The sequence below is a fragment of the Spermophilus citellus genome, assembly GCF_964194105.1.
Source record: "Spermophilus citellus genome assembly, chromosome: 14".
Classification (NCBI taxonomy): Eukaryota; Metazoa; Chordata; class Mammalia; order Rodentia; family Sciuridae; genus Spermophilus; species Spermophilus citellus.
Genome location: NC_138194.1, coordinates 34640665 through 34655335, shown reverse-complemented (window position 1 = coordinate 34655335; position 14671 = coordinate 34640665). Strand labels below are relative to the sequence as shown.

Genomic DNA, 14671 nt, shown 5'->3' with positions numbered 1-14671 from the left:
CTGTTTGGAGCCCTTGCTGGCCCCTTCCTCTTCTCTCAACTACAACTGGCCACTCATCCTTTGCTGCTCCCCTGGGTGGCTGGTTCATTGCTTCTGAGGTATCATCTCTTCACTTGCCTGTATCCACACTGTATTGTGAGTTTGGTGAGGACAGGGCTATCTTATTCTCTTCTCTAGGTATTCCCAGGGCACAGTGTTGATTACATGACAGGTATTGAATCATTTGCTGTTAAATGACAAGTTAGGATCCATGCTAGGTCTATCCATGCCCCTAGTCTGCTTTTCCCACTATATTCTGCTACCTACCAAAGACTATAAAAAAATTGTATCCAATTCCATTCTAGTCAATATTGTCAGAACTTTGATGAGTTGTCACCTATTTACTTAGGAATAAGGGAAATAAGATTGTTTTCCTTGACTGTAAAATGCATTATAAATACATCAAGGCCCAAAGCAGTCAGCTTTAAAGGAATAACTCACAGGCCCAAAGAATTCACTATGAACCAAGGCAGAAAGCAGGATAGAAGGAAGGAGAATGAAGGTAATTGCTTGTGTTAGTTAATCATCTGTCACTATAACAAAGTGCTTGAGATAGACAATTTAAAAAGAGAAAAGGTTTATTTTGGCTCACCAATTCCAAGATTTTAGTCCATAATCACTTGGTTGCTTTGGGCCTGTGGCAGCACAGTACATGATGGTGGGAGTGCACAACAGAGAAGGCTTGTTCTCCAAATGGCAGCCAGGAAGCAAAGAGAGGAAGTAGATGAGATCCCAATCTCCTTCAAGAGCATGCCCCTAATGGCCTAACTCCCTTCCAATAAGCCCCATCTCTTAAAGATTCTACCACCTTTCAATAAGGCCAAGAGCTGGAGACCAAGCCTTCAACACATAGGCCACTGAGGAACATTAGAGATCCAAACCATAATGCTACTCATCTGAACAAGAAAACATTTGGCCCAAGGAATCTTCCCCTAAGACCTCGGGAATACAGCTATGCATTAAACCTTGAGGATAATACCCCTTGAGAGGACTTGTGGGGCCTCTGATCATAAATCAACCGTCACAAGGCTTGTCTAAAGGGAAAGAAGGGCTAGGAGACTCAGATGCCTGTTCCCTTCAGAAGTGCCATTTCTCATTGTGAATCAGTAATGTGACTTCCAGGTTTCACACAAAGTTTCTGGGAGCTAGGCTTGGTTAGAGAATCTGCTCCTGAGAAACAGGGATTCAGATTCTTGGATTCAGAATCTAGATGCAAGTGAGGCATGCTGTGAGGCCCCTGTTAGAGTCTGGGCCCTGGTGGACTCACCACCAACCCAACTCACCAATGGAATTGGATACAATTTTTTGTAGTCTCTTGGTAGGCAGCAGAATATAGTGGGAAAAGCAGACCAGGGACATGGATAGACCTAACATGGATCCTAACTTGTCATTTAACATATTGCATTTCTCACACATCCCCTACTTAGAATCACATGACATCCATCTAGTCACTGAATTTTTTTTTTATTTCTAGCACTTTATTCAAAAGTGTTCTCTGCTTCTCACATTAAAAAAAGAGTAAACCCTCGTAATACTGAAACTATCAATCATGGAAAACATAGTTCATGTTACATGGTGTCCCGGCGTCATTGATCTAGACGGCTTTTTCTAGTGTCCTCTTCTGCAATAAGGAGCTAGACTTCAGGGCAAGCCAGCAGGAAAAGTAGTTCTGAAGTCTAGTTCTTTAAATAGCCAATCCTCAGTTTGAAACACATAAGAAAAAATAATCAGATTTTTCAGACCAGGAATTAATAATAATAGTTAATAATAAGTTTCAGAATATTTCAGGCCTGTTCTAAGGGCTTTATAAAGGTCAACTCATTTAGTTTTCGCAGCTGCCCTGTGAAGCGGTACTATTATTTATCCATGTCATAGGATGGGTAGTGCCTCACACCTATAGCAGGAAGATCTGGTGCCAGGATTTACAGCTGCACCGCTGACCCAAAGCCTGCTACACTGTACTCTTTATATTTCTCTCTCTCTCTCTCTCTCTCTCTCTCTCTCTCTCTCTCTCTCTGGTGGTGATGGTACTGAGGATTGAACCCAGTTGAGCTACATTCCTTGCCCTTCTTATTTTTTATTTCAACACCGGGTCTTGCTAAATTTCCCAGACTAGCCTTGAACTTGCAGTCCTCTTTCCTCAGCCTCCCAACTTGCTAGCTGTAGGTGTGTGCCACCATACCCAGGTTTTATACTGTAATTTTTTTTTTGGTACTAGAGATTGAACTCAAGAATACTTTTACCACTGAGCTAATCCCCAGCCCTTGCTATTTACTTATTTCTATTTTGAGACATGTCTTACTAAACTGCTGAGGCAATCCTCCTGCCTCATCCTCCCAAGTTCCTGGGATTAAAGGTGAGCACCAGCACCACACCTGGCTGCATTGCACTCCTAATAGAAATCTGCATAACTATGACCCTCCTTTGGTAATATGATACTTAACCTATGCTAGGTATAAGATGGCGACTATCTTCTATGAAGAAGTCAATTTTTAGATTCAGTGTTTTTTTAATGACTCAATTATTCAATAATTTAGCACTATAAAGATACATTTATATTGGAAAAGAGTCATGTAATTTTTTTAAATTAAATTTATAATTTTTAGATATTTTATTAGTACATTATATTTGTACATATTAGTTTCATTGTTACATATTTATATATGCAATAACATAATTTAGTCAATTTAATTCTGAGTTTATTTGTGATTGAAACACAAAGATTGCACATATTAATGGAGTACTATATCATGTTTTGTTACATGTACATAATCAGGTTAAACATATCTAGCTGCTCAAGCACTTATCAATTTTTTATGGCAAAAAAAATGTTCAAAATCCTTTCTTCTAGCTTTTTAAGATGTATAATATACAATTACTATCTATAGTCACCCTAGTGTACAAAAGCACACAAGGACTTCCTACTCCCTCTTACTCCTCAATGCGATTTAGTACCCATTGATCAATCAACCTTATACATACTGGTCAAAAACACCGTAGGGCTGCCAATGTAAATCTGACTATATTAATTTCTGTGCTATGCAAAGACTGTCATGGACAGGAGGCTAACTGAAATGTTGTGATCTCAGTGCTAATGAACATATCCACAGTGGAGAGATTGCTGGTTTGTGATTGAATGTGGGAAAGGAGGAAGAAAGATAATGTGTTCATTCTGTGTATTTTAAATATTTCTCTTTAGCCATGCACTGGAGTCATACACTGCCCTTCCCTACCACATGCGGAGCCCCTGCCCTTCCAATCCCATCATGCGGCCAGCGTACCAGGGCAGCAACCCAATCAGTGACATTTGGGCAGTCCACGCACTGAGAATCATTGCTAAGTACCTGAAAAGGTATGTCACCCTGAAGGAATAGAGATGGAGCATAAAAACTACACTCCACCTTCACATGAAACATGGGGTACCAGATATTGAAATTATCCAGAGTTTATCTGTTCACCATTTCAGCCTCTAGACGTGGAGAAGCACCAGACACTAGTGACCTCTGAAGAAATCCAGGTGATGGCAGGTAAAAACTGGATGCTTCAGTCTGAAAAGGCAAAGGTTGCCAGGGGACAAATGGAAGTCCCTAATTTATGAAGATGCAATTAGAATAAATGGAGGTTTATTCTTCAAAGCCTCAAAACTGAAATTAGGGTGAAGGAAAATGTCCTTGAAATTTGGCTCCCCAGGCAGAAATGAGAGCCTGCAGGTAGATGTTGGCTGAGCCCAATCCAGGGCAGAAGCTACCCATTGAGTAAATTCTCATGAACTAAATTTAAGAAATATATATGTAGAGATTGCTGATCCAAGAGATATAAAAGGCTGAAAATATAAAAGGATTCCTAAAAATTTTTGCAAGATTTAAGAATACAAATATAGTCCAGTGCAGTGGCATATACTTGTAGGCCCAATTATTGTGGAAACTGAGGCAGAAGGATCACCTGAGCTCAGGAGTTCAAGGCCAGCCTAAGCAAGACAGAGACACCCCATCTCTAAATAATAATAATAATAATAATTCAAAAAAATTTAAGAATACAAATACATACATACAAGCATTTATTGTCATAATCTATGAGAGTACAAATAGCAAAAGGCTCCTGAGAGAGCAAAGATCTACAATTATTCCTCTGAGCCCTTGGGGCATTGGTTTCAGAACTTTCTGAAACACCAAAATCTTCAGATGGTCAACTTCCTTTTATAAAATGGCTTAGTATTTGCATAGAACTGACACACAACTCCACATCTTTCTCTATTACTCAAAATACCTGATATAATGCAAATGCTATGTAAATAGTTATCATACTGTATTGCCTAAGGAGTAACAAAAAAAAAAAAATCCATGTGAGTTCAGTTCAGATGCTGTTGTTTTTTTTCTCAATATTTTCAATACATGTTTGGTTGAATCTATGAATGTGGAACCCACAGAAGACTAACTATACTTAAAAAATGAAAAATGATAACAGACATTAAGATATGCAAAGTCACACTCATTTTTGTACTTACACATAATGGTGGGTAAGGGATCAGGCAAGTAAGGCCTAGGTATGGATGTGGTACCCCCTCTAGCCTTGATCTTAGAAGCTCCACTTAGAAAAAATGGTGACTTTTTTTTTTTTTTTTTTTTTTGGTAATAGGAGTTAAACCCAGGGTCACTTAATCACTAAGCCACATCCTCAGCCCTTTTTATTTTTTATTTTGAGACAGGGTCTTGCTAAGCTGCCGAGGCTAGCTTTGAACTTGCTGTCCTCCTGCCTCATCCTCCACAGGCACTGGGATTACAGGCTTTGGAATACATTTTATAGTAGAGCCCCCCCACCCCAGATGCAGGGAGGAACATGGAGCTGTTTCAGGCTCATGAGAGAACCACAGAGAAGCACAGCAGCATTGGACTAGGTAGATAACCAGAGAGCCAGTTTGTTTGACAGGGACTGAAGGGTCAAGGGTCAGCAGAGTCACTGATGGACAGAGGAAAGGCTGAAAGCCCCATCATCAGCTACTTCACCTTGTTGTTTGGGAAATAAGGAAGTTACACTGGGTTTGGGGAAGGAGGCACAAGCACCCAACTATTCCAAATAAAAGGAGAAAAGAAAGACTGGTACTTTTTTTGGTCATAACAGGAACCTTCACTTAAGGCAAAATTGAGAAACACCAAGTAGAAGTGGTTCACTTGCCAGTCTTCCGGCTTCCTCCCTCGGGCAGGGTTTCCAAGCAATGTGTGCAGGAAGGCTGAGCTGAATCCCAAAGGGCCTTTGAGAATTTTCTTTTCCACAATGGCACCAGGGACACCCAGAGCAAGCAAAGGCTTGGCCTACAATAACATCCCACATCCACAATAACAATATGAGGGTTGATGTGCAGTTTCCAAGGTACCAAAAGAGGTCCCCAGTGGGTCCAACTTGAGTCAGTGTCACAAGAAGAAAGATGACTGGGTGGGCTGGGGTTGGACTGCAGGCAGCCCAGGGCGACAGGCTCAAGGTGCATTCTGAGAATATGTTTAAATCCATTCAGGGCTGCTGTCAAGGTCATTGACAAATGAAGAAGAAGAATGAGTCTTAGGGCACTTTCCTAGAGCAACTCTCACAGTCCAAATATCAGGGCTTGGCTTCCCCTGGCACTTTTATATCACATTAGCAGCTGACAGCATATTTATTATGCTTTTGGTAAAACCATCGATGAGAAAATATGTTTCCCTTTGGTTTTCCTTTAAAAGATGTTGTTTGAATAACTTTCCTAATTTTTCTTCCTACCAAGTAGCATTTCTAGCCCCCCACCTCCATCTTTTCCTAAGGCAGCTCTTTATTCAGTAGGAAATGCCAATGTTGATGTGTTGTTGTTCAATATTTATATAATTCACAGGGCTGTCAGAAATCCTGATGATCTTGAAGCAAGGTCTAATATGCACTTGGCAAGCACTTTTGCTGGCATTGGCTTTGGAAATGCCGGTGTTCATCTGTGGTGAGTGAATATGAGATTGTATTTCTTTACTCAAGCCATTTCTTTTAAAAACAAATATTTATAATTGAGGACTACTGGTAAAATTTAAATATGCTGAAGAATGAAGAAATTTAATTTAAAGTCCCTAAGCAGTCTTTTCATTTGAAAGCAATTTTATTGGATCACAGTTTTTTTAACAATAGTTTTTAAAGATATAACACATACACCATATAATTCATCCATTTAGAGTGTACAATTCAATGATTTTTAGTATGTAAACAAAGTTCTGCAACCATCAATTTTAGAACATCTTGTCCCCAAAAGAAATCCCAGACCCCTCATCTTTCACTCAACAATCCCCCTACCTCCCTAGTATTAAGAGGACACTGATCTACTTTTTTTATATACAGGGTTATCTATTCTCTATTCAATATGATTCTACTTTCTATATCTATAGATTTCTCTATTCTGTATGATTTCATTTATATGGCCTTTTGTATCCAGCTTGTTTTAATTAGCATAATGTTCCAAAGTTCAGCCATGTATCGGTATTTCATTCTTTTTATTGCCAAATAACATTCTATTGGGCAGATATACCACATTTTATTTATCCATTCACCAGCTGATGGACTTTAGGTTGTTATGATTTGGGGCTATGATAAATAATGTTGCTGTGAGCATTCCTGTACCAGTTTTTGTGTATACATATTTTCATTTCTCTTATTTTATACATGGGAGTGCAATTGTGGGGTCGTATGGTAATTCTGTGTTTAGATCTATGAGAAACTTCCGGACTGCACTGTTTTACATCCCCATCAAAAGTGGATCAGGGTTCTGATTTCTCCATAGCCTTGCCATGTGTCAGATTTTTAAAATCTTAAATGTAGGATGCTTCCCCTAATCGCTCGTAAAAAAAAAAAAAGAGAGAGAGAGAGAGAGAGAGAGAGAGAGATCAGAATCTTTGTCAATAGCCCAGAATTGATCTGTTTTATGGGAACTTTATTGATATGTTGCTTTAAAATTGAAAACCAGTGAGCACTGAGAACAAAAAAATGGACCTTTGCTAGGGTAAGTATAAGGAAATAGTCATCATCAAACTCTGCTGCTAATGAGAACATAACCTTGGTGTAATCATAACCTAAGGTTGGTGCAAACCTTTTCAAAAGTCAAGTGAACAAAATGTACCCAGAGCCAGAAAAATATTTATACCTCTTAACCAACTAAGTCACTTCTAGGAATCTAGCCTAAAGAAATATCCATGATATGAGCCACAAATTTCTTTGTAAGAATGTTCACTTAAGTGTTATTTTTTTCAATTTCACATCTGCTGTATAATTAATTTCATAACAATTGCTTATGGATACAGAAAGGATATTAGCTGTTATTTACAATTGAAAATTTTTAGTGCAACCTAATGCCAATAATTAATGGTTAACTAAAGTATAGTTCTTTAAGAATAAAATTATGGGGCAGGGGAGGAAGGGGATAGGAAGGGCAGCAGAATACAACAGACACTAGTATGACAGTATGTAGAAACGTGACTGTATAACCAATGTGATCCTGCAATCTGTACATGTGGGAAAAATAAGTATTAGTACCCTATTTGAATCAAATGTATGATATATGATATGTCAAGATCATTGTAATGTTTTGAGCAATTAATAAAAAAAGAATAAAATTACACCAAAAAAAAGAAAGAATAAAATAAAGCCATTAAAAATAATGTTTTTGAACCTATTTATATGGGAAATGCTTACAAAGACTATTAAGTAACAAAAGCAATGCATAAAACTATATGCACAATAAAATTATAAATTAAACATATGCATAAAATGACTAGAAGGAAATAGGACTACAGATAGTTTTCGTTTTCTACAAAGAGCATACATAGGCAACTGTTAAAATAAAAGCAACATTTTGAATATTGATAAAAAGTTACCTTTGAGACCTACGTGAAATCTATTCTATCACAAAAACACACCAGGCAATCATTTTCTGAGCCTACGACAGGTAAAACACATTTCAAAGTACCCAACAACTCAGATAATCAATAACTTCTGGTTTGTTTCATGAAGGATGGGCTAGGAGCACTCTTTTCCCTTTCATAAATACTTGTATAGTTCACCAAAATATTTCTTGCCATGAAATGTAAATAAGCGAAAAGTCACCCAGTAATCCATTTTTTAAAAAATATTTATTTTTTAGTTGTAGTTGGACACAATATCTTTATTTTATTTTTATGTGGTGCTGAGGATGGAACCCAGGGTCTCACACGTGTGAGGCGAGCATTCTACCGCTGAGCCACAACCCAGCCCCCAATAATCCATTTAAAAAAAAAAACTACAGATCATTTTACTCATGAGAACATTTCATTTTTACCAAATTAATTGTAAATATACTAACTTGTCACAATATTTATCTTCTGAATCATTTAGTATACTATTAACATCTTCCTATTTGTTCACTAAGAATCCAAGAGGATATAAAGATTTTCAGTAAAAACAAAAACTATGATGGTTTTTCTTGATGATAAACTAAGTCTAAACAAATCCTTAAGGTACAGTTTAAGCAAGAGAAATCAGTTGAACTAACAACCTCTCAGACTAGCCTAACACATTATGATTTCAATGCCCTTGGAAAGGAATGGCATTGAAAGGATCTGTTAGTTACTGGAAGGAAGAATCCCTGATGGTCCAGCTTGCGTGTTGTTGAATGGCCTACAATTCTATGATCGTAGAATTTGAATTTGATTGTCAAATTTGAAAATTTCACAGGTTTTATTAATGAATACACTGAACTTGGAGTGAATCACAGTGATCCTTACATCCAATAAAAAAAGAATATATATCTCTGTGTGAAGAGCCCCCCCACCCCCTCGCATAAGAGTGTCTTTGTGTAGTTGATATGAATTCTGATATTTGTATGTCAACATAAGCATTTTTTTTTCTTTTCTAGCCATGGAATGTCCTACCCAATTTCAGGTTTAGTGAAGACATATAAAGCAAAGGATTACAATGTGGATCACCCACTGGTGGTAAAAATAATTAATAATAAATTATTTAATTAAATCTTATATTCCTCACAATTTTCTGGACGTTGAATCCAGAGCATCATGCGTGCAACCCCCTGAGATCTCTATCAGTGAGCTACACCCCCAACCCATATTTGTCCATTCTTGACTGCATGGAATATAGGGTAAAGTAATACCCAGAGAATGCAAGAGGAAGAACGGTTTCACTCTGTCTCTCCACAGCCCCATGGCCTTTCTGTGGTGCTCACATCCCCAGCAGTGTTCACGTTCACAGCCCAGATGTTTCCAGAGCGGCACCTGGAGACAGCAGAAATATTGGGTATGAACCATTACTCATAAATCTGTGACCCACACAGGTGGAGCATTTCCTAGGATTGCTTCTGAAGCTAACCATAAAGAATAATGCCAAAATATGTTGCTTTGGAGTAGCTTAAGAAAAAATCAGTGATTTGCTCAAAGCCCTATCTTAGCACTAAAACACCATAATTTTTTGTTTCTAAGAGTCTGATAAGAATGAAACAGAACCAAATATTGATTATTTTAAATTTGTAGTAATATTATTTTCTCTGCTTTCATGCTCAAGGAAAGTTTAAGTCTGTACCTACTATTAATTTATAATTGGTTTTTGCCAAGTGGAATTGATAGTAAAATGAATCTAAATCTAGAAGCAAGAGTAAATTCCCAATCACAGTGAATCTGAATAAGAAACTTTATTAAAAAGTTCCCAAATGAACTGTTCGCCATACTGTAGAATAAATCATATCTATTATTCACAGTCCCTTCTTAATCTTACCAGAAATAAAAATTATATTCCGATAGCTGTAATAGAAAGGAAAATGTTGGTGTTTTTCTGACATGAGAACTCTTTTAAGCAGACTCGAGTATTTGATTAATTTGCAAACCACCTTATTCCCCTGCTCAGGTTTAGGGTGGGGAAGGAAAGGCTAAAAAGAAAACTTCATTATGCTGCTGGAGCTCCAGCCGTTGGAGAGAGACTGTTTCCAAGGAGGTGGGAATGACCGCAGACATCCTCTGCAAGCTCAGCTTCCCCTTCACTCCCCTCACACACTTACCCATTTGTGCTCAGAGTTCCAGGGGGCTGTGCTGAGCATATTAATGTCTGCCTCCTAGGACCCAGAGCCAGCCCCAGGCTTGATTTCCAGCATATGCTGTGAGAACATGCCACCAACTTTATGAAGATCTTGTGTCCCCTTTCCCTTTTAGAAGGGAGATGTCGTTCAGCCTCAGGCTGGGACACAGTTGCCTTTGTAAATATGCAAACAGTACAAATGGCTGAGATAAGGGAGTGGAGGAGCAAATCGCAGATTGCATTCATGGAAAATGGGAAAAATATTAGAGAACTTAAAGTGCACATTCCACACAACCACCAACATTACTGAGAAAGTCCTTCCTTTGTTAGACAAGATGCAGGCTAGAAGAACCCATGGGTTTTTTTCCTCCCTACACAGGAAATTTTCATATTAGTCCCATATTTGGCCATTAAATATTTTGATTTTCTATGTAATCTCAGATTTTCTTAGGTTTAGGACAATGGATTCTCTTTCTTACCCCCCACCCTTGCCCCCCCACCTCTTTCTCTCTCCTCTCTCTTTTTCCTAAAAACACTTCATAGGAAAACCCAGAGATTTTGATGGTGTGTTTTATGGCAGCCATCCTAGAACATAAAAACATCACAAATGGGGTGGGGCTGGGGTTGTGGCTCAGTAGTAGAGCGTATGCCTTGCACGTGTGAGGCACTGGGTTCCATCCTCAGCACCACATAAAAATAAAATAAAACAAAGGTATTGTGTCCATCTACAACTTAAATTTAAAAAAAATTACAAACCCTGCATTGTATGTCACCTCTCCCTAATCCATGTTTTAGCTGCTGCTGGGTAATACAGATTGGTCATGTCAGGCAAGGTTACCTTTCATCAAGCTGCTCTCCTGGTTCAATTTACCCCTTTCCCTAGTTTAATAAAACTGTTCTCACTTCATAGAAAGGAAAGCTTAAACTGATTTAATAATATGCTCCAACATGTAGGTGAACAGAACGTTCTAGTCTCCTTCAGAGGCACTTTGGATAAACTTCATGCAGTGCTACCTTCTGTTCACAGAGTGATTTGCTTCTTGGCAGTGAAGGTGTCCATTCAAAAGATGGGGAACAAGGCAGGTGCTTCCTCTGGGAATTTTACCCTCCAGGTGGACAGAACCCCATGGCTCTTCCAGACTTACATCTCTAGGATTATGTGTATTAATTATTAATTACGTAAAAACTCTGTCCTTACAAATCTCCAAACCTTCTTACCTCTTCACAGTTATCATTAATACCTGTACATGAAGCAGGGTTTTCTGAGAGGCTTCATGTTCTTGCTTCTGCCCAGCTGGTACTGTAATATTTATTAAAAGGAAACTTCCCTGCCCTTTGGCAACAAAGACAAAAATAAGAAGAAAGTTTCTAGCTATAAAAAGGAAATATTTCCCTCCCTGGTCACTGTTACACATTTTTGTCATACTATTTTCTTCCTTTTTGGCAATTAACGTGGGAGTTTTGGTACTTTTATATCCTTGTCTCACAAGGCTTTTACAAAGGGTCCCTTCCTCCTCCTTCTCCTCCTCCCTCTTTCCCCGTCTTTGCCCCCCTCTTTTTACTCTCTGCCCCCACCCCGTGGTGTGTGTGTGTGTGTGTGTATGTATATGTGTGTGTTACTAGAGATTTAACCCAGGGCCCTACACATGCTAGGCAAGTGCTCAACCATTGAGCCACATCCCCAGTTCCAGGTCTTGCCTTTTTTTTTAAGATGTTGCATGAGAAAAGACATGAAACATGCACACCTCTAGATGTCAGCAAATTCCAAGCCTTGAAAATCATATAAGCTGTGTTTCACCTACAAATGCTCCTTCCTCCTCCCAAGTACCAGACTTCTTTTCTGGTTTCCTTTCTGTAGCTTTCTTTATTGCTTCTGTACCTCTTTCCCACCACCCAAAGGCTGAACATGTGGGAATTGGCAGTTCCTTAGAAATGTGAGAGTCAATTTAAGAGCCCTGGCAGACTTTTTTTTTCTTGCAGAGGCCCTGGGCTTCTCAGTCTTGCCTTGCCAACATGTTTTCTGTGGGGTTGATCATTGACCATTGGGCCACCTTGAGGGAGGCACAGTGGTGCCCTCATCCTTGGCATTTGGAAATGGACAAGAGTGCACATGTTGTATCTGACTGATCTTGTGCCTTCCTCTCCGCCTACACCCTCTCTCCCCAGTGTGCATTTTGTGTCTTCTAGGAGCGGACATTCGCACTGCCAAGATCCAAGATGCTGGGCCTGTATTGGCAGACGCACTCCGGAAATTCTTATTTGATTTAAATGTTGATGATGGCCTCGCTGCCATTGGTTACTCCAAGGCCGACATCCCTGCATTAGTGAAAGGAACGTTGCCCCAGGTAAGAGGCACAGCATGGACCCCACTCCTGCTAAGAAGCACAGAGCTTCCAGAAAAAAAAATATGTTCCATTTGGGGTGGGTTAGGGGGAGATAGAGACACAGGGTTCTGCAGCTGGTCTCAGATTTCCTCCACAGCAGTTCTCCCTGGGGAAGGGGCCCAGGCTCCTTTGCCTTTATGTTATTCCATAGAACTGTGGCTTAGGTGAGGATTTTATGGTAAAACTGAAAGGATTCTTTATGGAAATTTGAGGGGGAAAACAACCCCAAATCAACCTTGAGCTATGGCAAAATTTCCCTGTTCCTGTTCTTTTAAGATTCCCCTGTAAAATTGCACAAAGCTGTTTCAAAAGGACTGCTGATGTTATTTTCCATTAGAAAGAGTGACAAATTCCTACTATTTTGTGACAAATGGGCACACCCTTTAAGTTGAAACTATTACAAAATTGCTTTGGAATGAATTTGGAAGATTGTATATTTTATACAAATGTTATTTTCTCTGGGTCTTATTTCATTTACTTAAAACTTTGCTAAAGAATATCAAATGAGCTGCCGTTCCTTATTTGGCAGAATCATATAGATGTTTTAACTTCCCTCTCCCAAGAATCTCATGAAGAGAGTTGATCCTTTGTTGGAACTCTCAAGCTGATACATCAGATGCTAATGAGCCAAGACTCTGTTCATTGCAATTCATCACCAAGTAGAGAGCTCAGAGCCATGAGAGCTTGGTTGGTAGGTCACACTGTGTTCACCATGCCTGGAGTGATATGGCAAGGCAGGGATCACTTTAATATTGTGGGGCTCTTCTGTCCAAAGTTAAGGCATTTGTGGGTCTCTCCCTGACCTTGAAACAAAGCTAAATCTGGAATATCATGCATGGCATCCTGCATATGGTAAGTAGCAGTGCTCTTTTCCCTCTTACTCCAGGTAGTAAAGGCTTTAAACTAACTGCTTCATCCCCATGTATCAGTATGTAGAATGTTGACAGTCTCACCACTCACGTAAGATATTTGTATAGATCTGGCTCACCGGCTCATATTTCCACCAGGAGCCATGTTAGGCAATCAACAAAGTCATTTAATGCAACAGGAAGTAATGGAGACTTTGGTAAACTGGAAAGCATGTGATCCATCTAAATGGGTGAACAGCTATTCTGTAACTCTTATCATCAAGCAGAAATTCAGGTCTTCCTATTGGTAGAACTTCCAATTTCAAGAAACATAAGCAATCCAGATGTTCCTATTGAGTTTTCCCTGGTTTCTCTATGTACAAATGAATCATAGACCATGAGCCACCAGTTTCCTAGATTTAGATTAAAGTCCAGTGAATCAAATTGTATCTAAAAATATAAATGATGGGTTGGGGTTGTGGCTTAGTGGCAGAGTGCTTGCCTCACATGTATGGGGCACTGGGTTCGATTCTCAGCACCAAATATAAATTTTAAAAGATGAATAAAGATCCATCAACAACTAAAGATCCATCAACAACCAAAAAATAAGACCTTGTGAGGCTGTCACAGTTACTTTATCCAATCTACTAGAATGTAAGTTTCATAAGGGCAGGACTTTAGCTTCTAGCGCAACCTAAAACACATGCTAAATAAACCCATGCCTACAGCCCCCTCCTCTTACAGCCTCTGTCCAGGTGAGCTAAGTGGCTAGATGGTGGTAACTTTTTGAGATGTTTCCTCAGATTGACTGACTAGGACTCAGCCAAAGTCAGGGGAATCATGAAAGCCTGTCCAGGGACACCATAGACTGAATTGTCATCCTGATTTTAATGTAATTTCCAGCTCTATAGCACAGTCCCAGTAACACTATCCATTCTGCAAGGGCCCTCTATAAAGTTATGCTTGTTGAACCCAGGATAGTATTCAAAAATGTGTGTTTGTCTGCTTCCAAGAATGATATCTATGATTTTCAGATGAAACTGTATAGTATTCTTAGCCACTTAATAGCTGGTGACAGTGCATCTCCCAGCCATCAGCACACATTGGCAAGTGTTCACTGTTCTAATTCTACTGTGCTCAGACCTTCACTTTCAAAAGCTCTTCCAGACTAACATTAGTCTGGAAACATTGGAGACCATCCACTAATTAGGTATTATTCTGGATGCCTTCAGGTACATGTCATAGAGAGAAATCATAGAAGCAAAACCTTAATTAGACAAAATGAACTTAGTTTCACAAAAGATGGGAGGTAAATGCAATCTTTTGAATGTAAGCCATGTCACA

The 14671-nt window shown here is 39.2% G+C and overlaps 1 protein-coding gene across 2 annotated transcripts in view; it reads left to right on the top strand.

Moving 5' to 3' along the window:
• The window catches only part of ADHFE1 (alcohol dehydrogenase iron containing 1), a 33936-nt gene that overhangs the window by 13138 nt on the left and 6127 nt on the right, over positions 1 to 14671 (top strand). Inside the window, exons 9-13 of one of the 2 annotated variants that reach the window (XM_081265964.1) lie at positions 3239 to 3391; positions 5897 to 5995; positions 8930 to 9008; positions 9228 to 9324; positions 12283 to 12440. In XM_081265964.1, coding sequence (XP_081122090.1) covers positions 3239 to 3391; positions 5897 to 5995; positions 8930 to 9008; positions 9228 to 9324; positions 12283 to 12440 — 586 coding nt within the window. The remainder of the gene's footprint in view (positions 1 to 3238; positions 3392 to 5896; positions 5996 to 8929; positions 9009 to 9227; positions 9325 to 12282; positions 12441 to 14671) is intronic. The other variant, XR_014018760.1, reaches the window with a different exon arrangement.